Below are 24,807 nucleotides of genomic sequence, written 5' to 3' on the forward strand. Positions count from 1 at the left end.
ATATATATATATAAATAAAATGACAACTATTTTATATATTTTTTGAATTTGAACTTTATGGCTATGTTGTTAAGATTCATTTCATTTTCTAACATATGTTATAAGCACATCTTGAGCACTATAAACATACCTTCTCCCATACAACCCACACATACATAGCAATCGAGGCAAGAATGATATTTTATAATTATAGACTTAGAAAGATTTTTACACGCGAAACAAAAAGTTATTTTTGTTTTAATAAGTCTGTATATCAAGAGTGGCTATTAAAATTATTAATAATAATTTTAAGCGTTCGTCTTGCCTCAGCTGCTAGGTTTTTTTACAATCCATTTTATAAAATATTTACAACTAAATTAAAGATGAAACACCACTGGTTATACATAAAGGCAAAATTTGTGAAGAAGCTAAAATATTTGGCACAGTGGTAGTTTACCTTATACAGATAGAATTATTAAAAAAAAAAGTTGTTTAAATATATATGTCAAATAGAACTTGAAACAAAATACAAAGTTGGAAAGCTGAGTTGATTGTTTAAAACTATAAACTTGCTTGTACTAAAGGTATCTTTAAATTGATTTTCTTTTATTGTATTCGTTTTAAAATACAGATTAAAAATACAACCAAGTTTTCGTATATTGACTAATATAATTTTAATAAAACATTTTAAAATTACATGATTTGTCCACATGATTTTTTATAAATGTTACAAAAAATATAATTGCAATTTAAATATGAATGTATTTTATGATATTACTAAATATCTATTGGACGGACCAAAATATTTATTTATTTACAAAAATGTAAACTCAAATAACAATGACTATGTCTACGTACTAATATTTTATAAACGAAGATATATAATTAAATTTAAGCGTTTTTTATTAGAGCGTACTATTAGTCTTGTTATCCTAATGTATTACATAAAAAGAAATTGGACGGATAGATAGATCACTTTAAATGAAATTAAAATAATTGATTTGTTTCCTACTATAATTGAACCGAAATCAATTATAATTGATTATAAACATAAATTGTATTTATATTTATTGTTGCAACATTAACGATACTGGCAACTCTAAAACTATTTAGAACACAATATCCTTACCTATATATATCGTTGCCATGCAAAAAAAAGATATAAACAATTAAAATAAATTCATTTAAATTTGAATTTATTTTAAATGAATTAGTTACCTTTACATTTGACTTTGATAATACGATGGGTTAGGAAGAAGGCGAAGATTTCAATATATATTCAACTAGTTGCCGCGCGCAGTTTCACTCGCTTTTAACTACTTCAAAAAACTTGACGGCTAACCTAATCGTTAGGTTTTTTGAAGTAGGCTAATTTTAGGAATAAACAGTCATCTTCTTTGAAGTTTCAGCTTGATTCATATTGCGAATTTCATCAAATTCGGTTCAGTGGCTTGGCCGTGAAAAAGTAAGAGACAGATAGAGTTATAGATACATTTATAATATTATCATAGATGATAAATAAATATTGATCTTACAACACTTCATCAATTAGTGAAACGTGTAGAAATTTTGTTCGCCAGCTTCCTAACTACATGTTATCTGAAAAATAATTGGAAATGACCCAACATAACCCTATGAGGCAGTGTTTATCATATACAATAATTTAAGATGGTTTATATTTTTTCATCATCTATAAGGGCCATAGTTTCAGGTCTCTAGATTTAAAGAGATGATTATTGATAGATGACATATTCATGACGTTTGTGTAGCCCTATTTTATATTTATATGCTTTAAATCAGTCGAATTTCAATTACTCATTCGATATCGTTCCAAATACTTCCCAATTACAACTTTCATAATTGGCATTAGGACAAACGACAATCCGGTCTTTTCGTTCATTCATTCATTGCATTGGTGTTGTCGCGTTGATCAATTTCCAATCATCCACGATTAATTCTGACTATCGAATGGATAATTAAAATTGGTTATTCGATTGTGTTGACTCAGATCTCATTCTTAGTCCCGCCATTCTCGTGACGCTTGGAATGTACGAACTTCAGATGACGTGAAGGTGGTCACGCCTTGGGAACCTGAAAACATAAGTAATATCAACGAAATGCCTTCTCATAATTATATTTATTACTCTTTTTTTACGACTTAACGCTAAGAGCTAAGAGTAATGTATCAATCTAGTTTTAATTCTAAGCATTTATGAGTTATATTTCTAGTCTTAACCGGAAACCACACGTCGAAAGAATAGTTTTGCCCAGCAGTGGGGGCTCGACAGAGTGTCACGAGCACGTACCTCTGCCCCGGCGGCCGGGCGTGGGCGTGACGTCCCCGTCGGGCGCCGTCCACTGCTCCGTGAGCTCGGTGGCGGAGCGCGCCAGCGACGGCTGGCTCACGGAGCGGTGCAGCGAGTGGCGCCACGACCTGCCGACCGCAACGGAAATCGTCAAACATTGGCCGTATTACACAAATACTATCTTATATGATATAAGCAATATTTTTTTGGAGCAACGAACACATGACTCTAGTGGTATTATTATTAAGCACCACCTGAAAGACACGTTTGTTACAGCTATAACGAAAAATGTAACTTTGATTTTAATTAAATAGATCTCTAAAAACTACTCGATCACAATATTATATCTTAGTAAATTTTTTTTTTATATAAACTAGTATTCTCTATATTTTACTTACGGGTTATGAGGGTACTGGTGCTCGGAGTCACTGTCGTCGTCATAGTACCTGCCGAGTAGCGTGCCCGCCGACACCTCGGAGTGAGTGTCCGCCTGCTCTCGCGCGTAATCGACCATCATTTCCGACATCGACCTGTAACGCAGGAAGGTGCTCTTAACAATCTTTCAAATTACATTTACATCAGAAAAGCCTTCTTTCAACTCAACTCTAGAAAACTGATAACAGAGTCGCCTTAATCTGACCGAGTCTGAAATAAGCAAATTCCGAAGTGAAATCGTTAGATCTCGGAGCCGGCAAGCTGGCGGCTCTCGGCTCTCCGACAAGACGCATACCTCATGTCTCCGTGGTCGCTGCGGTAGGAGGAGCGGCGGGAGCGCGGCGGGTCGCGCAGCGAGGCGGCGTCGCTGTCGTACTCGTACAGCGTGGGCAGCGAGCTGCGCCGCGACCGAGACTCCCACTCAGACTTCTTGCGGTACCGGTTCTGCGGATACGGCTCCGGTTACAGTGTGCTTGGGTTTTGTTATTACATGGGCATATTTCTGTAGTCTCGGGTTCGCATGTTAATAATGAAATTAATTTTGAATTTAGGAGGGTTTATTTTGTTACACTTTAAAGTCGATGCGTTTTGATTCATAGAAGTAGGAAATCGTTATAACATTTCCTATTTTCATTTCTACAATATTTTAATAAATTGACAAATAATTGAGTACATCGAGAAGACGCTATGACCAAACAATCGTTGTTTCGACTTCATTGAATCAAATCTTAGAATTTAATTGGTACCGAGAAGAACCAACCAGAAACTCAGTAGCGACTAGTTTTCTCAAATGAAATTAATACATTCAATATGGATATATATGTAATTGCATAGCTTTAAATATTCGTCAAAAATCTAATTACAAACACAAATACCATTTTATATTGAAACGCTTAGTGTGGAAACTCAAATCGATTATACGGATCTGTAGACCTTAAGTGTTCCTCGACCTACCTTAGGCTTGTCGGGTGGGGGAGCCAGAATACGTATGATAACCTCCCACTTGGGCGGAGCGTACAACGGGGCGAAGCGATGGTCGTGCGCCACTCGAGTGAAGTCCTCGCGTGTGGAGGAGCGCGCCAGTTCCCGGCGGAGAGTACTCTCGTGTGTAATCAGCTCGCGCCAGCGGAGACGTTCCTCGCGGGTGAGGCGGTACGATCGCTCCGTTTCTAAGAGCACCTGCAAAAAACAATTCGTTGTATTCGTATATAATATATATTTACTTGGTTTCAAACTGAGATCTGTCAGTTACCAGAAATGTTTTTATTTAACCGTATTAAGAGTATATATTCTGCTGTTTACCACTGCGCAACTATACCCATGTTAAATTTAATTTCTCAATAATCCTGTAAATACATAATATTCTTATCCATGACGCATTATGCAAGAACGGTATTGTGGATGAGGTAACAGACAGACAGAGTCTTAATAACATTCATAATATTAAAAAAGAAATATAATTTTGTTATATTTTGATTTTTCACCTCATCCTGTGCTTCTGTCTTCAACACCCTGGTAAGAACGTTCCAGTTTGGTGGCACCGGTGGGGCTGGAGTCGGTTCGGCTACATCTTCGTCATCTTCTTCTCTGTACAAGGGATTACGCGCGGGCGGCAGCTCAGGCAGTAAGGGCAGATCGGGAGATGATGGTGATGGGTATACTGCACCCGTCTGCTTGATCAGCTCAGGGGAGAACAGATCTGGACCACCTTTACCTGCAATTTTTTATTTATGTTATGTTTTGTTTTGTATTTTCGTAGCCACTTAGTCCTAGAAAAGTAAAACGGAATTAACGCATTCCAATCGTTAATTCAATTTTGAAAAGCGATCCCAAGTTTTAACTCAGTCTTGCCGTAAAAAAAATATCCATGCAGCTTACAATACACAAGTCCAAAAAATGGGATTGATCAATATAATAATGATCTTCTTTTTTTAATCAATAATCACTTTTTATCATACTTGATATGCGGACACATTTTATTTTATTACTAACATACATGCGATTATAGTATCAACATACTGAAGTGACTATATAAATATATTAACAATAAAATAAAGGTCTCATATACAATTGAGTATAATTATAATAAATAAAGTTTTAAGTTTTAAAAATTCTTACCAATGTATTTCTGGGGCGGTAGCGACAACGGCACTCTCTCCATCTTCGGTGTCAGCGTCATGCCAGAGGCGCTGCTGATGTCCGAGAAGTTCTCCCACTGCGCGTCAGGCAGTGTGTGGTTGCGGATGGTCACGTCGAACTGCGGCGGCGGAGGTGGCACCTGGCGGTACTCCGTGACCAGCCGCTTGTGGCGCTCGATGTCTTCGATCGTTTTCTTCTCGGTTATCGTGCGGAGGAACACGTCGTCTACTACGTGAGAGGTTATTTCGGGTTTCCTGAAAAATAATATCATCGATATTATATAGAATAATAATTTTAACTATTTCATAAATTATTGTGACACTTGAATGCAATTATATTTTAAGGAATGTACGTCAAAATAATTATCACAGAGATCTTACCTAGCAGGCATAATAGGTGTTTCGGAGATGGGCTCGAGGCTTTCCATGAGCATTTCTTGCTCCTCAGTTTCCAGACGTTCCTTCATCACAGGAGGTGGTGGAGGAGGTTTCTAATCCATAAATAAAAATAAATATCGAATTGCAAATATTTTTACAAGCATTAAGCCAGAAAGCAAATCTACATAATTAGATAATCTCCAAGTCTAGATTCTAAGAAAAAAGATCTAAGTAGCTGCGCAAGTTGACATATTTCCTAAAGACAAATCCCACAAATAACACCGTCACCGAATATGATCCAGTAAAAAACGCCATCACCAAACAAACGATACGCCGTCATGAATACCTTGATGTGGAACATTCTCGCGTGTGACCTGTCAGTGACTTCTGTGACGGAGTGCGTGTCCGTCATCTCCGTGTTGAGGGACGCGATGGAGCGCGGACGACGCGCCCAATCCTGGTTAGTGATATGATAGTGCACTTATGTGACGATGATAACAACGTGAATGTTACAATTAATGTAGATGATATTGTACCACATACTCATGATATCTTTATTAAACTATCACAAATATGTTCTGGAATATTTAGAAATAAAGTAAGACGTGTGGATGGAAAGAAGTGATTAGTTTTGTCGTATTGTATTAATTATAATCAAAATAAAATGTTAATCCTGTCTATGTATAAGATAGAAGTTCATGTACATATGTCACACATAGATATGTTATTAATAATAATGTAAAACGTGTGCAGAATGACGAAAGTGATATTATAGTGATTTAACCAATTTATTATTCCATCGTAGGAAGAGATTGTCATTCTTAGGCTTCGCTTTAATTCGTCTCATAATCACAAGTGCCCTTTCAATCGTTTGTGAATTATTTTCATACTTTAGAGCTCCTCGTGTCGATAGATTCTCCTGAATGTAACGTTTTAGTATGTCGTGGTCACCTGTCGGTCCCGGCTGACCTCGGAGTAGAGCGCGGGCGGGCGCGGCGGGCGCGCGGGCGGCTCGGCGCGGGCGGCGCGCGCGGGCAGCGGCAGCGCGCCCGGCGACACGGTGCGCACGGACTCTTGGCGCTCGTGCTCATCTAACATTGCCATTTGCCTAAACAGTCGTTTGCATTAACTCATTATTCGAAGAAAACCGTTTCATATTGAAGCAACTACAAATTCCATGCGGTCGTGGTGTGTACTTTTGGTTTTTATTTGTGTCTAATTGAGGCCTTGATGTAATTCTTATGTAAATAAATGGTTTAAATCGGTAATATTTTAAAATAGGTGAATTATTGCCAAAATCGTTTTAGTGACGACTATTTTATTACAAACTTTGGCAAAAAAGTATTATATTTAAAAGGAATCTCGCAAGGATTTTTTCTTAGAACGTTATATTTAAAGGTGTTTGGTAACAAAAACCGAAACAATTCAGGCCAATCGACTTACCTCATGCTACCGCCATCAACCTCAGTGGTAGTGATGGTCGAGATGGGGGAAGGTGGGGCAGGTGGTCGTTGTACTCGTACGCGCACGTCGAAGGCTGGTGCGCCTGCGTGGGAGTGCATGCGCGAGTGAGCACTTGTTTCGTGAGTTTCGCCATAACCTGTTAGCGGTTTAATATTTGTTAGGACGTTAATTTATGGATGTATGCTTATTAGATGAAGTTTTTATAAAATTATATGGTAAATACTAAATTAATTCTTTGAACAAAATGATTTTAAGATTAAAAACATCCGTTATTTTCCTAATATATTTAGTAAAATTTGAATTATTTACAATGATATTAAAGACTTATTGGAGAAAATATTAAAAAAAAATAAAGAAAATTTTGCTAATGAGTGAATGAATTCCTGTGCATTTGTGGTAAAAACTATACATTAAAGGTAACCGATACAGGGGCACGAATGTAGAAAGCTGAAAGAAGCAAAGCTACAACGTGATCTCACCCTCGCTCTGGTACTCGTCAATCATGAAGGCCTGGTTGACGTGCGCCTCCGCCTCGCTGGGCGTCTCCGACGGGTAGTCGGACGGTATCGTGTCGGACGCGACGCTGGCGCTCTCCGCCGTCACCGGGTACACGGGGTGCGCGCGAGGGATCTTTACCTCTATTAACACAATTAGATGAGTTTATTTATTTTATTTTCGGAAAACGTACAGCTTAGTATAATACACAAACATTTAATACCAAAATAAGTCTCACATCTGCTAACTAAGTAGGTTTCGCAGTAGAAAGTTCAAAATACTCACCTACTAAGTGTCCAAACCTGATCTCCAATTATTTGCGTTAATATATATTTTTATGCGTTGGAATTAAAAACAATTTTTAGTAAGATCTCTGCAAAATATATATTATGAAGGACATATTACCTTGAATACTCTCTCTACTGATGATTGAAGCTGAGGAATCATCGATGAGTCTTCTCGGGGCCGGCAGGGCACGTCTCCTCAGACACAGGTAGGAGACTCCCAAACCCAACAGCATTAGGGTCAGGAAGAGGATGGCACAGATGATCATGAGAATATGAGTGCCAGCGAGTGGAGCCTTCGCTGGGAGCGGTCCCTTGGCTTCTGGCCTGATGAGAAATATAAATTAATATAGTCTAATGTACTAATACTATTGTGATGTTGTAAAATTTGTTTTTTTGTATGCTGGTGTCACCGGTACTGATGATCAGATTCGAAAAAAATTGGATTCTTAGAAAGCTACATTAATTCTGAGAGCTATAAATGATATGCATACCAAAATGCACCTGCACGAAGCCAGAGCGGTTCGCTAGTATATTATTATAATTAATAATAACTAGTAAATATATAAATAAAACACACAAACTCACGTGTTAATGCGTACATAGTTTCGCAACTAAGTGCGTTGATTGCAGCCAATAATTATATGCATTGGTGAGAAAAATAAAACATATAATGATGTTTTTCGCGCTTGTGATTTCACGCCTCAATGCCCCGAAGGATCAACGGAGAACAATAATTATTATAAAGTAGCGGATGGCGTGCGATCAGATAAGAACCCCTTAAAATACTCACTGACGTTATTTGTTAGAGGAAGTGCTCTTGCGTAAAATATCAAGGAAAATGCATACTTGTTTTTATGAAGAAAAAAAAATTATAATATTTTTCTTTGCCTCTGGAGACTTTTTAAAAGCACCCAATTCACTAATATATAAATAAAATAATTAATTGTACATCAGATCTAAAAAACAATGTGCCCTTTGATTTGATTTAGAGTTTTACTTTACTTGGTTAGGACTGTGTAAGTACCCTCTCATTATTTATTCTACCTCAAACAGCCATGTGTAGTAATGTTATGTTCTGGTTTGAATGGGGAGTGAACTAGTGTAGATATAGGTTCAAGGGACAACTTCTTAGTTCCCAAGGTTGGTGGTGCATTGGTGATTAATATTTAGACATTCGTCATGTATACATGACCAATGTCTATGACGGTGGTGATCACTTACCGTCAGATGGCCAATTTGACTAAAGTGAATTGTTTACTTGGTGGTTAACACATGAATACCTCTTATTACTAGTACTCTTTAAATTTACATACGTGTATATGAGAGGGTTGAAGACTGGCACGATGGGGGGTGGATAACGACAAACGATAGTGATGACCTCGTCTCCGTCCATTTCTAGTCCTGGATGAAATCGCACGACGATATTGTTGGTAAAAACTCGGAGAGGATCCTGAAAGATAAATGAGTAGATCCATTATGACTTTTCTGTTTATAAAACCACTTTAATAAAGTTTTTGGTCCTGTTAAGTATTATTCTAGGGTCCCATCTCAATTTCTTTGCTATAGAATATTATGAAGATTTTATTTGAAGTGTTCATTCAAGCACCTCTTTTAAGGAATATACCTTTTTCATAATTAGATACCCATATCATTATTAGTACTCGTTTAAGACGAATATTTATATTAACAATTTAATTCAATCCTATGATGATTCCTTACAATTGACAGTACTTTTATAATTAATTAGTAATTAATGAAAGAGCCGTGATGGTCCAGCGGTTATAAGACGGGAATCTTAACCGATGATTCTGAGTTCAAATCCAGAGCCAACATCACTTCTTGTGCTCTATTTGAATGTATAATTCATCTCATGCTTTTTGGTCATCACCAAAGACGAAGAGGAATCACATCGTGAGGAAATTTGCACGTGGTGAATGAAAATCACAAGTATGTACTAACCGTCATTGGAGAGGCGTGGTGGAATGAGAAGAGGCCTTCGCCCAGCAGTGGAACGTTGACAGGTTGTTACTTTACTTTTTTTACTTTAGTTATTAATAGTTTTATGGGATTATCGTCAATTACCTGTTTGGTACCACATCCCTTTAACGGCAGCTCTAGTTTATATGAAGTGGCGCCCTTGCCGGCTACTTGGCACGCTGAGTGACGATCGAAATCAGCATACGCGATACCGTAGAATTTTTCATTGAATTTCAATTCGATCTAAAAAAAAGACAAATGTGAATGAATGCATCAATTTTAAAATGCAGTTGTAGATCGCGAATTCCAATTTTTGCAAACACCGCTTGAAGCATTAAGCAACAAGCCTTCACGAGCAGTCCTGTCGAAATTCGTCGGACATAATTTTGTCACAAGTTTTCCTACCAGACCAAGTATATTTACTGTAAACGTAAATTGATAATAATTGTTGTTAATTTCTTAGAATATTATCAATCTTAAGTAACGTGTAATAATTACCTGCATAGACCCAGCAGCGCAATTCAAAGTTGCTCTCGTTCGGTTCAAGAAGATAACAGGACTCAAGTCATCTAACTTCGTCACCTGAAATTAAATATAATTATAATTAAATTCATTAGAAGAAACGGCTTCTTTCAAATATACATATTTTTTTATTATTTAACAATTGAAAAAGATTTCATCGAAATTGCCCACGAACTTAAGTGCTCTTTAAATTAAATCCTCTTAAGGAATTAGGAAACGCAAGATTCCATGCTTCTAAACCAATTGCTAATCAGTGGATCAGACAGCCAGCGTTTAATAAAATGTCAAAATAAATTTTTCTTAACAAAGCTACTGGCTATTCTTTTCTATCTAATGTTTAGTTTTCATAATTAGCACAAGTAATAAAAATAAAACACTTCGGACCGAATAAATTTTCCACAAACCATGTACACTGCTCACTCACGAGTTCTGTGAGTAACTTCATGAATAAGTTCTCGAACTTGCATTAGGTTCCTCTGAGCCTCAGCCATTGTGAAACTTACTTGAGGAAGTTTTATTTAAACTTAAGTCCAAGTTCTAGTTTACACTTTGCATGTTGCTTTTGTCAATGACAAACATATTTTTGTGATTTTCAGTTAGATTACTGAGTTTCTAGCCGGTTCTTGACGGTGGAAGTAACATTCAGAACCGGTGGTATAGGTAGATGGCGATTCAAATGTGCTTGTGGTTTGAAAGGATTTTAGAGTGTATGTTCATATGAAAGAAATATTTTTGGATGTAATAAACTTAAGTTCAGATTCTGTTTGTTGAAATTTTTTTTGTATAGACTGCGTAATTTAATTTAATTTTCTTCGAGTTTAAAGTGTGTCTGAAGAAGATATGGTTTCTCAGTAATTGCTGACTCTAAGCCGAAAACATTAAAATTGTGTATTATATTTAGCTTTTGCTTCGCGGCGATCGTCATAAATCCACATAACTAATTATTCGCCTATGGCGATTGTCTTGGAGCACGTTTCCATTTACCCACGAACTTGAAACGTAAAACACTACGACAATGCGTATGTCCATTTAACATAATTTGATTTCAAATAATGTTAAGTCGAAACGTTACTTTTAATTTTAAAATCGGAATTAAATTAATAAAAAATATTCATATTATATAATAATAATAATAATTTATCTTGATTGACGGCCACTTAAGAAATATTATAGACCACGAATGTGTACACCGACATAGTTGCCCTTTCTATACCTCCACGCTCATTTCATTTTATTTTAACTTATATTCAGTAGGACAACCAACAGTAGATACAATATACCATCAAAATAAAAAATAAAATACATTTCAAAATTATCTTGGCAAATGTTCTACTATTTACAGGTATAATATAAATTAAACATAATCAATGATTCGAGATAAGAATTATAATACATTTTTTAAACTATGATATAGTAAATAATAATTAATTAATAAGTAAGGGTCTCAACAGGCATCATCGGCTTTGCTGTTCGAGGCAAGGGTATGCCAGCAAATAGTATGCATTTGCAGAGCCGAGTTTTGGACAGAAAATCCCAATAACATTGAGCCGACCAGAAGTTGGGACGCTTACCTCTAAAGCACTATACCAACAACGCTGTCTTTATTTGTCTGATCAAATGACATAAACGTCTTCGTATTAAATAAATAAATATTGGACAAAATCACATACTTTACTCTGATCCCAATGTCTTACATTATTTAGTTACTTAGTTATTACTTATTTATAATATATTACTTTAGTTACTTAGTAACTAAAGCGTCTTATGGAAAATCAGAAATAACGACGGTACCACAAATACCCAGACACAAGACAACATAGAAAACTAATAAACTTTTTCTATATCAACTCGGCTGGGAACCGAACCCGGGACCTCGGAGAGGTGTACCCATGAAAATCGGTATACGACTACTCGACCACGGAGGTCGTCGGAATTAATATTATGTAAATTGCAATGTATATAATATTAATTCCGAATTCAACATCATCTTCGTTACAATGGAACCGCGTTAAGCGATATTATCTATAAATAGCGCATCCATCACCTCGTTTAGGTCAAGAACAATGTGCCGTAAACATTGGAAGTCTTAGCTTTTTTATGGACCTATTCTAGTAAGCCTATAATTACTATTTGTCTAGATTTCATACGATTTAAACTTTGCGTTTCATTGTTTTCATGAAGCACGCATTGTTTTATTTACTTATTCGTTACAAATAAATCTATACTTAAAAAAAAAAAAACATACTTTAAATTATCAATAAACATTATGCTTTGATGTAATGAATTTTAAAAAATATTTTGAAAAAATTGTTTGTTCGTTTTTTAAATAGTTTTTTTTTTATTTAAGTTTTTTACCTTTCCATCCAAAATAGTCTGCTCCGGCAGTCCATCCCCTTGGTATTCGATATTGTTCGCCTGCGATCCATAGTTGGACTGCGCGTACGCAACCGACAGCGCACAGGCCAGTACACACCACAAAAGAGCCATATTTAATCTGAAACAATAAAATAAAACATTTTAGATATTTAAAAAACAGTAAATCATACAGAATATCAGAACAGCTGAGTAATAAAGACAATAAACAAACAAAATCACTATATCATTATAACTTAAAGAGTTACGTTTTCGTTTCAATTTATTGAAAGTTTTATAAAACAATTTTATTACGTAAAAGCTAAAATTCTTTCCCATTCTTGGAATCGCTTTGTTTTGTCCCAGTCGTCACGAGAAGTTTAGCTTTCAGAGAGCTTTAATTGATTCACATCCGTGTATTAAGTAACAAAAAAAATACCTACTTTTCATTAAAACATTAATTTTGACGTTTAATTGTTTTATTGAAGTTTCTATTTCAAACCAAATAAAAAAATCATGACCAAATGATCCTTCATAGTACAATATTTACAATAATTTAATTTAATATAATTGTACTAAGTAAAAAAGATTAAACTCAAATTTCAGAAACGCTGATCAAAGTCAGATTTACTATTTAGGGTTTATCTGAACGCTGATTGGTCACCTTTGGCGTCATCGACCAATACAGGCCAATAACCATTATGATTAGAGATAAATTCAATAACATTTATTATTATTCTAATTTGTCTATAAATATTCAAATTTGTATTATTTTATGTAACTTGCGTTCTTTGAGACATATAAAAATAAGACAAAAGGAATACACGCAGCAATGATATATGACATTTCGAGAGGATAATCTCAACAAGGACGTCGAGCGCCGACAGTCGCCCACCGCGCTAACCTTTCACCGTACCCACACAAGCCTAGACTAGGGTGACCAACTGTATTGGAAATTAATATTACGAGGATCATTCATTTTTAACAAAATATCCTTAATTTGGAAGGCGAATTGTGTACACAGTTAATTTCAATTTTTATTTCACAAATAATGTGCTAATTAAATTTAGAGTCGTATTTTTAGGCTTATTAAAGTTATAAAAAATGCTGTCTTTTTCGTTGCAATTTGAAACTTAGACGTAGTTTACGTTATGCATCTTCAAGCCCACCGGCTCGGAACTGGTTGGCATTTACACAATATACTTAGGTACCTACATAAATGCATTTTACTAAAAACACACTATAAATATAATTATATGAAGTATTAAACATAGGTCGGTATCGGTGTGCTTTGAAGTCAGACATTCTTGATACTCCTAAACATAATTATTTTGTGCATGTGGTGACAGCATACAAATGGAGAAGCAAGTCTGATGTATTTGTAATAATATTATTTTATTCTAAATTACCTATTATTACCAAATAAAAATATATCTTAAACTCGTGTATCCATGAATTTTATTAATTTTAGCTACCCTATTCTCAGCAGTAATTTTATAATAAGCTTCTAGCGCCACGCCCTAGCTTCTTATAGTCTTCGTGTGGTTGCTTAACGCTTTTCTAAAATCAGAAGGTTATTTTTAAGATATTCTGTAGATATATGTTTATGTCATATTAATCAAAAATTACAGACGAATTAGGAAACCGGTATATTGTATATTTATGTGAAGTTATAAGATAAATAGTTTAAATAAATAAATAAATTTATTCATGTTAATTTTTTTACTAATAGCACAGCGTTCATTTCCCGGGGGTTAATTCTACTAACATATAACAATTATACTTTGTACCCAATTTTATTCCGATGCAACTTCGAATATTCCTCACAGAAATATAACTTAGCTTAATCATAACTTAGGGCTAATTCTACTTATTTATACAGGAACCCCAACTGGATTTGTGATAGAATAGGAAAAAGACTGAACGGCAACGAATACGTTTCGATTCGATCGCGTGACAATTTATTAGAAGATCCTGAGGTTTCAACACGCCAGGAAAAAGCGATTGGGTTTTTCCGCCTAAAAATTCTCACAAGCAGTCCAGTATTTTTTCCTATGCTTTGGAAAGAACGTAATGATATTAGTTCTGCTCCTGAACTCTTTCTTGTAGAGAGTTGAGTTGAGTTTGGGTTTCCGTCCCATCGAATCACACCACTTGGATAAAATAGAGAGTGCACCCGTCTTTGCCCGCACACGTGCAAAGTATCGAGAGGACATCATCACGTATAACCACATATTATTACTGACATTTAAATCAAATCAAAACTTAATATAGTATCAATAAAACGATCATGCAATTAAGAGCCATTGTGATTAAGAATCGACCACAAAAACTCAGTGAAAGTAAATAATTAACTTTAATTGTATATCTTTAATTTCGCCGTGGGAACTCGCTCAGTTGTCTCGGCACTTAGCATCTTAGTAATCATCGCAATAATGTAACAGCGATCTCTGTCGATTCTCGAATCGTAAAAGCATTGGTGTATCATTAAAGTTTTTTGCTTTATTGCTATCTTATGGCCATTATGTTCGTATTTCAGCACTGATGAAACGATTCGTTTTGATTTTATTTGACCGCACGAACAATTGACAGTTTATATAATGTTGACATTGAAAACGTGAACCTATAATTAAAGAAAAATAGAATAAATATATTGATTTTATTTTTATAATAATATATGTTGATAAAGTATATACACGTCATGCATACACGGGGCGGGGCGAACCGTCGCGGAGTGGGGGCACGACGTCATTAAGAGAGCGTCGCGGAGTGGAGACATGACGTCATAAAGAGAACGTCATGTCGTTTCCCGTCACGACGTACGACTCCCAAGTTTCACCAATGACTGTTTTAAATCAATAGAACAGTTTTATTTATTTTTTATGGTTATTATATTTAAACTTGGTAAGGTTTTATACAGGTTCCATCGGTAGAAACCACTCAAATTCCATTGCCATATTGACTTTGAATTGCTATGTTCCGGTTTAAAGGGTGAATGAGCTGATATGTTTACATAAAATCTTATATCCCATTGGCGGCGCTTAGGTGGTTTAAGGAGTCGCTTATTAAAATACTAAAGCGCATGTGACCTCTATGGAGGTCAAGGTTAAAGATATTAGGAATGGGATCGACGATGTTATTCAAGAAAATTTTAACGCTTCTTTAAAAGTATTATAGGCGAGTTGTTACAAGGAACGATGCTGTATTTTTACGTCTTTCATGTATAGAACTAACAAAATCCTGCAGGCGGCGCCATCTTTCCTGTGTGTATATACAAATAATGGCGACCGATTGATACGAAAGTTTATGTACAACAATCATCATCTTGCAGTGCCGTCGTTAGGACGGAGCGACCAAATTTTGGGGGCGCCATGGTCTGGAGTCTCCTACCTACCGTGCTACATACTTTACCCTACGCATATCGTTAAAGTCTGTCCTCATTTACACTGCATTTACACTCGCTACGTACGAAAAGAAGAATCTATTGATTCCTCGGAAAGTTCAAAGACGGCCCTAAAACTACCCACGGCTTGCGGCTCAGTTCAAACCTGGTTGAAATTAAAAGGACGCCGAATATATGTCCAGCCAGGGTGCCCGATGGTTAAGGCCAAGCTATACATACTGGTGCTAACTTTCACGGTATCTCGAACAGACATACTTAACATCCATTTTTTATATATATTTGTAATTAATAGGTACACCTATTCCTAAGCCCTAATAAAAACCAGTAAATGTAGACAATTATTCATAGACAAATTGAATATTCACCATTATAAATACCTAACAACCGGTTTGGGTATTTGGTAGCAGAATATAAAGTGCATAAAGACACCCACACCCTACGCTATGTCAGACCTGGCTTCACAACCACGACCGAGATATAATTATTATATATTTGTAATTTGTGTTTCTTATTTAAAAAAATATTTTATTTTAAGCAAGTCGTACGTATTTTGAAGCAAAGTTAACCTAAAACGAATATTGAAAGTTCTCGAACTTTAAATTTAATGAAATATCATTTGTGCAGCATTAACCGCCAAATTTATAGCCAGGAACGCCATTTTGCGATATGGAGGACGTTGAACCATATTCGACCAAAGAGTTTTTATATGTTTCCGTTGATTTTTATTTTTTATTTTTTTGGTTATCTGCGACTAATCGAGACATTTATTTATTGCCTGTTAATAATTTATTATTTATCGTTGAACATTATATTAATAATATGTTCAAATACCGTAGATTTAAAATAAGTACAACTTTATTTTAAATCAATTATTATATTCTCTATATTAACAATTCACGTTTCTGTCAGTAATATAGAAAGATTAATAAATGACAATCAGAAAAATAACATAAAATATATAAAGAATTAAAATATTTTAATGTCAAACAAAGATTCATAAGTTTCTTTTGGCTAAAAAACTTGCGTCATAACAGACCACACCATTTTGGAATACGAGCGGGCAGACTAAAGTTAGGATTGTTCTACACGTGCCGTAAACCCGCTACGGTTGATGAATTTTCCGGCTTGTACCTAAATTTTTCTAGGAAGCTGGGTCATTATAACAGATACAAATCAGTTTGTTTAACGAGTGTTTTTATTATTTGTATTATAGTAAATATTCCAAAAAAGTCGTCATAATTCTATAAATTAGGTAATCGGTAGTAATATTATAAGAGCGAAAGTAACTCTGTCTGTCTGTTACACGGCTAAATCTCAGAATCGATTTAGATGAAATTTCTTACGATGCAAGCTTGAACCACAAGGACGGAAAAATTCGAGCTCTTGAAGCATTTTCGCAACAAAATTAAAACAATTTGGTAAAAAATTACATTATCGATAATAAAACAAAAACAAAAATAATATCCTTGAATCACACTACTTACTTAATTTTATTGGTAAGTAATAAATATATTTTATCAGTGTACACACACAAACACACAGATGAGGTATAATTAATTCGTTGAATTTCTAGTCGGTTTTATTGGTAGAAACCACATTCCTAACCAACGTTTTAATAACTGCGGTAGAGTTGTAAACTAAGGATTTTAATGCTTCTAATTTGCTTTGAATTAGACTTAAAGCAATTCCTGTTTTGTAGAAAGCATTAAATTAGTGAATACAAAACAAAAACACTACTATGGTACATATAAGAAACAAAACAAGCGAAAGTGCCCACCACCGCCCATGGATCTTTACAACGCCAGGGCTAACAGGTGCGTTACCGGCTTTTTAGGAATAAAGGGCCTCTTTTCTTGAAATATCCGTTCGAAAAAACCAAGGCAGAAAATGCCTTTAACATCTAGTGCATGTGGAATTCCAGACATCGAAATTGTGTGGATGGATATTCGAACTGTAGATATTTATTTTTGAGGAACACCATTTTTTTCATTCATACCTACGTAATAAGAAATTGCATTTAAATTTAGAATCAATGCTTTCATTTTATAAATTATATATATATAAACCTAATGTGTTTAATTAATTTGCAAGCAAACATTTAATATTCAATAGTTAATTTAAATCGTAGATGCAGCAATTAATAAACATGTGGAAATTACGACCGCTGCGTTCGGACAAGTTGCGACTAATCTATAAACGTGTACTAAGCTTAAGATTTAAAAAAAAAAACATTGTATTTTAGCTCTTAATACCATGGCAATAAGATTCCCCGTATATATTTAAAAATGTATATAGAAGTTCACGACCAGTAATACTTGTAGTGATTCAATTAACACATTCAAAAGGCGTTGCCGCTTACTAATGTCTTGCCCCACGGCTTGGCAAGTGTTAATAGTGTACACTTGCTTAATAAATAACAGAGTTTTTTTATTTTAAATTGAACAGCCGAGTTTGTAATTTGTCATTGCTCTGGAACGCTTGCAAAATAAGCGACTGCATATGCATTCTATTTTTGAGTAATTTTTCAACTTATTTTTTAATAAAACCAAGTAATATTACTTGGCTATAAACTTCGGCCCTTAGCTTTATATAAGGATAATTTTATTGGACCTTATTCCACCACACTGCTACCATGAGGGATACATATGTGGAAAATTTCCATCTGACGTAGGATTTTTGCACGATGATTTCCTTCGCCACTGTAGATTTTGGTACTAGGTACATATTACAACCAATAGATGACGCCACTTGATTAGCTCGGTTTTTTTAAATCTTTGTTTATTTTTTATGTATAAAAAATAATGTCCAACAAATACACGTTCACAAATATATAAGTATGGCGTTTGTGTAAGTGTCAAGCGAAACTGTCACGCACACGAAGATAATAAAGTTGTCTCGTTCATTTTAGTTATATTGTAGTGCAACACTCTGTCTAGATATAAAGGTTTTATTATTATTAGTATTATTTAAGTTTTATTTTATTATTATTATTGGTATTCGCACAGAATACATATTTGGTATTCTGTCTGCTTTATGCTTTTCACGTTAATAGTCTAAATTTAACGCGAGTGACACGGCTAAGCACGGCTACATATGCATATAATAATATTATACATGTACTGAAATCTTCTTCAAAATGCTGTGTATCTTCTTGTACAAGTTTTATCAATATTGGTTGAGTAGTTTTTTACACCGATTTGTTTGTATCGATAAATTGATAGTATGTATTTTGATACATCTTTACACGAAAGTTCGATCTAGTCGTTTGAGTTTGAACTATTGCAACATAGCTAACTATAAGTACCTTCTATTCTTGTTCCATAATTGTTTGCATAAAGACCTTTTGTCGAATGGATAACCTGTTGAGCCAAAGGTTGTGGATTCCACTCATTCGTTGAGTACAGACTTGTAAAACAGCTAATATATATTTTTTTTGTGCAAATCTTAAAGGCAAGTATTGATCATCTACAAAAACAAAAAACTTAAAGTAGTTTGATACCATCTAACGTTCAACTACAGGCACAAGGGACGTAACGTCTTAGTGCCCAAAGTTGGTGGCGCATTGGTGATGTAAGGAATGGTTAATATTTCTTACAACGACATTGACTATGGGCGGTGGTGAACACTTACCATCAGTGGGTTCATGTGCTCGTCCGCCTAACGATATCATAAAAAAAAAAATGTGATGAGTGGGCGGTACATAAACAGAGAGCCTTGCACAAAATCTTTCCAACAGATATAGTTAGAACTTTGTACAAATACTGAAGCAAAAGGTTTTTCATATCAACGTAATCTTAAGGCGACTAGTACACCGTATACTTGCACGTCTACTTGCATACAACAAAGTTTTAGAGGCCTTTTTAACATAATAATCCTTCATAAACGATGCAGTTGGATAATTATCAACATGTCAATTTTCTATGAGTGTCAAGGATGCAGTCATAAAATAACGTATATACTTGACTCCCGAGTGTTGTTTTATAATTTCATTGTTAGATGTGGGCGATGACATTGCTCCTACGCGTGCTTTAATGACGCTCAACAATTTGATATTCAAATGTATTGGTAAGATGTTAGTGTGAAGGGGTATTGTTATGCCTGGAGACATATTTGTTCAAGGTACCTTATCGTAGCAACAAAACTATTAACAAAAAAATATAAAATTATAGTTATATTGGTAAATTAATAATAATAATTGAATATGAATAATTTTGGGCTCTATGGATTAGAATCTCTATGTTGGCAAAATTAAAAAAAGAACAATTATCATTAACCATTACAGGCGTTATCTACTGGCGTATAAAAAATAATTGCTATAGTCTATTCCAACTACAAAAGGGCAAAAGCAAATAAACAACATTTGACATCGAATCGATGTCGTATCATCAGTGGAGAGCTTGAATAATACTTATATGACGTTCATTTTAGATCTGCAAAAAAATGGCGTATTGAATGTCGATGCAGCTGTTATCGCAATTTGGAAGTAAAATTAAATTTGATGTAAGCAGTTAAGTTGAATAGTGTTATATTGTAAATAACTAGCGACCCGCCCCGGCTTCGCACGGGTGCAGTGTGAGTTAACCCTAAGAGATAGACATATACCATCGCGGACTTTTATGAAGACCGTTTTAAGGTGTACAATACTGTAGTACATTATTTTGATCTATCTCTTTGGATTCACCCCACATTTGCAATTTAAGCGCAAAAAATAATCTTTATTTACGACATCACCAGAAACCTCTAAAATTATCAGTATTTCTCAACTATATAATGCATGTGTTATACATATAAACCTTCCTTTCAAATCACACTATCAATTAAAAAAAAACATCAAAATTCGTTGCGTAGTTTTTAAGATCTAAGCATACATAGGGACAGAAAGCGGGAAGCGACTTTGTTTTATACTATGTAGTGAAGATATATATTAATCAAGAACTATTAGTAACTATATATCTGCACTGGAATACAGAAATCTATGGTTTGTTTATATTTATTCCTTCTTCGATTGGAATACTTACTTTTTGTCGTACTTACAACGAGTTACTTTTAAATCACAGTGAAATATTAGACATATTCAATCCCAATTTCCCAAAATTTAAGAACATTGTAAGAAATATTATATCTACGATTCAATGATAGACTGTAAATACTTAATGGTTTTTTGACAGTTAATTTTGAATTTATAAATTTCAGTCCTTGCTCTTTTTCGATAAATGTATTATTTTATGATTATTTTATTTAATTTACTATCTTAATCTCGTAATTCAAATGGATGTGTTGTTATTAGTTTAATTAGTTTAATAGTAATAAATATTCAATGTTTTTTAGATAATTTAATTATTAATGTTACATAATTTCAATTTATCTTAATTATATGTTTTCTATAAATTATTAATTTTTGATTATAATATAAATTAGTACCAGACTGCATTATATATAATTGATATGAGCATGCCGTGTACACATGCTTAGGAATGTAATTTAGCTCAAAATTGTGTAATTTTGTAATTTTAATGTATGTTCTGATTGCATTCTGTTTGTGTACCTATGAATAAATAAATAAATAAATAGACTATAGAGTGAGGTCATTGATGGATAGTGAGATAGAAAGTTAATTAGAAGGACAATTAAAACAAAAGCCGAACAAGTATAAAATAATATTGCACAGATGAAAATAAAAATACAAGTTGGTTCTACGAAAAAATCACCAGAGCGAATGGTCCCCTTAAAAGTTTTAATGTTATAACATGTAGATGAACACGGTGAGAAGGAATTTGAACTTTATCATCTTAACAGTAGAGTTCTTATCACCGATACGTGTATTGTGTAGGATGTCATGTGACGTAACTTTGAACGACCTCCACGGTACATTTTTGGTTGTTACAACTTTTACTTTTTGCGAACGCTACTCATACGACGTCGAGCACAGGTACCCATTCTTTTATCTCTTAACAAAATATCTCCAAATTTATTAATATATTCATTAGATATATTTTACATAACAATATGTATTGTACGCCACATTGTATAGACGTATATATACATAGATATACCATTAAATTTGTTTTATCTTTGGTCAATTATTATATGTCGTACCGATATTCATCATATTTTCCTGTAACGTGCGATTCCTTCCAAACACTTTACAGTTTTCCTTTTTAACACTTATGTAATATTATTTATTTATATACATATCTTGTGAATATGAATTACTTCGATCCATATTCATAGAAATCATATTTAATAGATCGGCCACAGTCAAACCTATTCTGCTATGAATACTGTAACATAATTATTTAATTGTTATTTTATATTGCTCGACAAAATAAATATATGTGTCTGTAACGTCATTCCGACTTGTTCAGAACTTACCTTCGATTAATTATATATTATGTAATGTCCTTCTGACCAAATTCCGGTCACGGCGACCAATCAGAACGACTAGTCAACTGCATATAAATGTTATGAGTGTGTACGCTCATTGGTACATGTTTACCAATTCAGTTTTGAATCCAGGACCTCGGGTTTTAGCCTTATATACTAGTCACTAAATCTTGGTGTTTAAATGGTATTTAAAGTAGAAAAATGTTAAATGAACTCTATTAATTTTTAAGGAAACACGGGGTGCTGTAAGTTTTTGGTATAAAAATGTAGCCTATATTTTCTCTCGGGGATCAAGACCTAACCATGACCACATCACAGAATATAATCAATAATACAAAAATATTCTTTAATTAATCGGATGAGACATTCAGGACATGAGAAGTTATAAGTAAAAATAATTGAGGTCAAGAACATGGAAGCAGCTCAATGCGATCGTGGATACTCAGGTGGCGAAATTTCGTCCAATACTTTCCTCAAAATGTTTTCCTTCACGACCACGAGATAAATTATTAACACAAATTTAGAATGTTAAAACTCAGTAAAACTTGTCCGGGTTTGAACCCGCTTCGAGATTAACCACTGCTTAACACCTGCTTGATTAAATAGTATATATAAAATATGACTTTCGATTTTAAAGCCCCCAAGCAACATCCATATTTATCGTCATTATCATAATGGAACATCGATATTTCGTAAGGTAATCAATATAAAAACTATAACAATAAAAATCAACGGTATTTAATTGATTACATCTTAAATGCTACATCTTCAAATTGTGAGTCAAATCCGTCACGATTTTAACATCAAAATCCACACGAACTGTTATATATCCCAGTTCAAAGACCTAAGACCTACAATAGACGTGTAATTTATGATAACACGGCCGATTTAAATATTTATTTCTGGAATAGTTTTTTTTTTTCTGAGCTAAAGGTGCACCGACACATAACATGTTGACGAAGTATCGACAAGAGGAAAATTGGTAAATTGTTTTTTTTTATTAGGAATTCAATGTTTTTTTTTTTTAAATCATTATTATTTTTTATTGTTTTTAAAGCGACTGATTGTTTAATTTTTAATATATTAGATTGGATAAGGCGCTTCGATGGTCATGTTGAACAATATTTTATAGATTGAATATATACATTAAGTCCTTTATTATATAGAGGTTAAAAATATTTATTATTGATGAAAGGGTATTTAGAGATATTGCATTATATAAAAATATATATAAATATACTCATAGGTTCCAATTATCAGGACTTGCAACGCAACGACACACGAGTGTGCACGAGTACATCTGTCCGCCGTCCTTGCGAAAGCCGTGCCCCACATTCGGAAACGCTTGTATTTGAATATAATATGCTATTGCAAGCGAGTATATCGATGTCGTTGCATTAAAACCATTTGCTTTTCACAGAGTATAGACAACGCTAGTCAATATAGAAGCATTTGAATATTATCTAAAATTTACCACAGACCTGATAAGAACCGGTGGTTTCTTGCCATTTCTTCTCGGTGAAATCTACCGACTAAACTATTCTTAACCTTGTAAAGTGATGATTCAAAAATGTGCACCAGTTGTGCTTCAAAAAGTATATTTTGAATGTGTATATATGTTCCCCTGTGATTTTATATAAATAATTTAACCTCGTCAATCGTAAGGCTATGTATATAACTTCGATTGTATATTGGAGTTATCTTATACACATAATATAACAAGGCAGGTGATCAAACGAAATAAAGAAAACATGGTACAATTTTAGTCGAATATTAATCGTGTCAAGATCGTTCTGAAAACAATGAAGCTTAATACATTATGAATTGTAATGTGCTTAGATATTAATTATTTGCAACAACCGGTTGAACTAACCAGTCTAGTGACTAAACTTGTCAGAGACTTGTATTGCGAATAACTTAGCTTACTCAATAAGGAACTGGTATACGATTTGTAATTGGGTTGAGTTCAATCGGCCCTTCGTAGAGCTTTGTGAAAATCAAATCTTTGATACTGTTTGTAGATTTACCCTATGCCTAATTCTTTTTGTTTCGAATGTCAAATACCTGGTGACAGAAAGAGATAGAGCGTAACCACAGAAACAAATGCCGTCCATGAAACGTCTTGTGTGTAAAGTAAAAGCATCAGCCTGTAATTGTCACATTAGCGGGTTAAAGCCAGACCCGTTTTAACCCAGGCTGCAGGGAGTGTCACACATATATGACACTCCCCAATGGCTAAGTCTGAGACCATCAATGAGACGCTCAGAAGGTGTCTTAAAAATGTTTTTAGAAGAAGAGGTGATGACTGTACACTGATTGTACACGCGCTAGTTTTGCTTAAGTGGCTGGCTATCTTTTTAAGATAAAGTTTAGAGCGTATCTCAACACACTGCTCCTATAAATGGAAATTCGGTATCCAGTTGGTGAATAACCCGCAATCAGATGTTGAACTATTTCATTAAGCAAATTGAGAACTTTTTTTATAATTATGATTATTATAATCTATGGCGATCAAGAAAGAAATGATTGTTTAAATTTATAATAAAAAAAAAACCAAGAATTCCATCGAAATATTCTTATTCTTATTCAATAAAACATTATCAATAAAGCAAGAAACGGCAAATATAAAAACGTCTTTATAATTCTAACCATGCAGTCGTTGTCACAACAAACGCTGTCTCAATACA

At 34.3% G+C, this 24,807-nt stretch overlaps 1 protein-coding gene across 5 annotated transcripts in view; it reads right to left on the reverse strand.

Annotated features, from left to right (window-relative positions):
* Positions 1-869: 869 nt before the first annotated feature.
* Positions 870-24,807, reverse strand: part of LOC125075785 — a 73,148-nt gene continuing 49,210 nt past the window's right edge. For 3 of the 5 annotated variants that reach the window (XM_047687561.1, XM_047687545.1, XM_047687553.1), the window contains 17 exons: positions 12,337-12,475; positions 9,958-10,041; positions 9,565-9,702; positions 8,796-8,932; positions 7,601-7,806; positions 7,180-7,338; positions 6,680-6,836; positions 6,188-6,344; positions 5,583-5,693; positions 5,240-5,349; positions 4,839-5,113; positions 4,205-4,434; positions 3,675-3,899; positions 3,016-3,164; positions 2,684-2,815; positions 2,286-2,413; positions 880-2,070 (listed from right to left, as the gene is read on the reverse strand). In XM_047687561.1, coding sequence (XP_047543517.1) covers positions 1,997-2,070; positions 2,286-2,413; positions 2,684-2,815; positions 3,016-3,164; positions 3,675-3,899; positions 4,205-4,434; positions 4,839-5,113; positions 5,240-5,349; positions 5,583-5,693; positions 6,188-6,344; positions 6,680-6,836; positions 7,180-7,338; positions 7,601-7,806; positions 8,796-8,932; positions 9,565-9,702; positions 9,958-10,041; positions 12,337-12,468 — 2,604 coding nt within the window. In that variant the 5' untranslated portion in view covers positions 12,469-12,475 and the 3' untranslated portion in view covers positions 880-1,996. Of the gene's footprint in view, positions 2,071-2,285; positions 2,414-2,683; positions 2,816-3,015; positions 3,165-3,674; positions 3,900-4,204; positions 4,435-4,838; positions 5,114-5,239; positions 5,350-5,582; positions 5,694-6,187; positions 6,345-6,679; positions 6,837-7,179; positions 7,339-7,600; positions 7,807-8,795; positions 8,933-9,564; positions 9,703-9,957; positions 10,042-12,336; positions 12,476-24,807 lie in introns of all 5 variants that reach the window. The other 2 variants (XM_047687570.1, XM_047687579.1) reach the window with 2 other exon arrangements.

This window comes from Vanessa atalanta, chromosome 2 (genome assembly GCF_905147765.1).
Source record: "Vanessa atalanta chromosome 2, ilVanAtal1.2, whole genome shotgun sequence".
Taxonomy (NCBI): Eukaryota; Metazoa; Arthropoda; class Insecta; order Lepidoptera; family Nymphalidae; genus Vanessa; species Vanessa atalanta.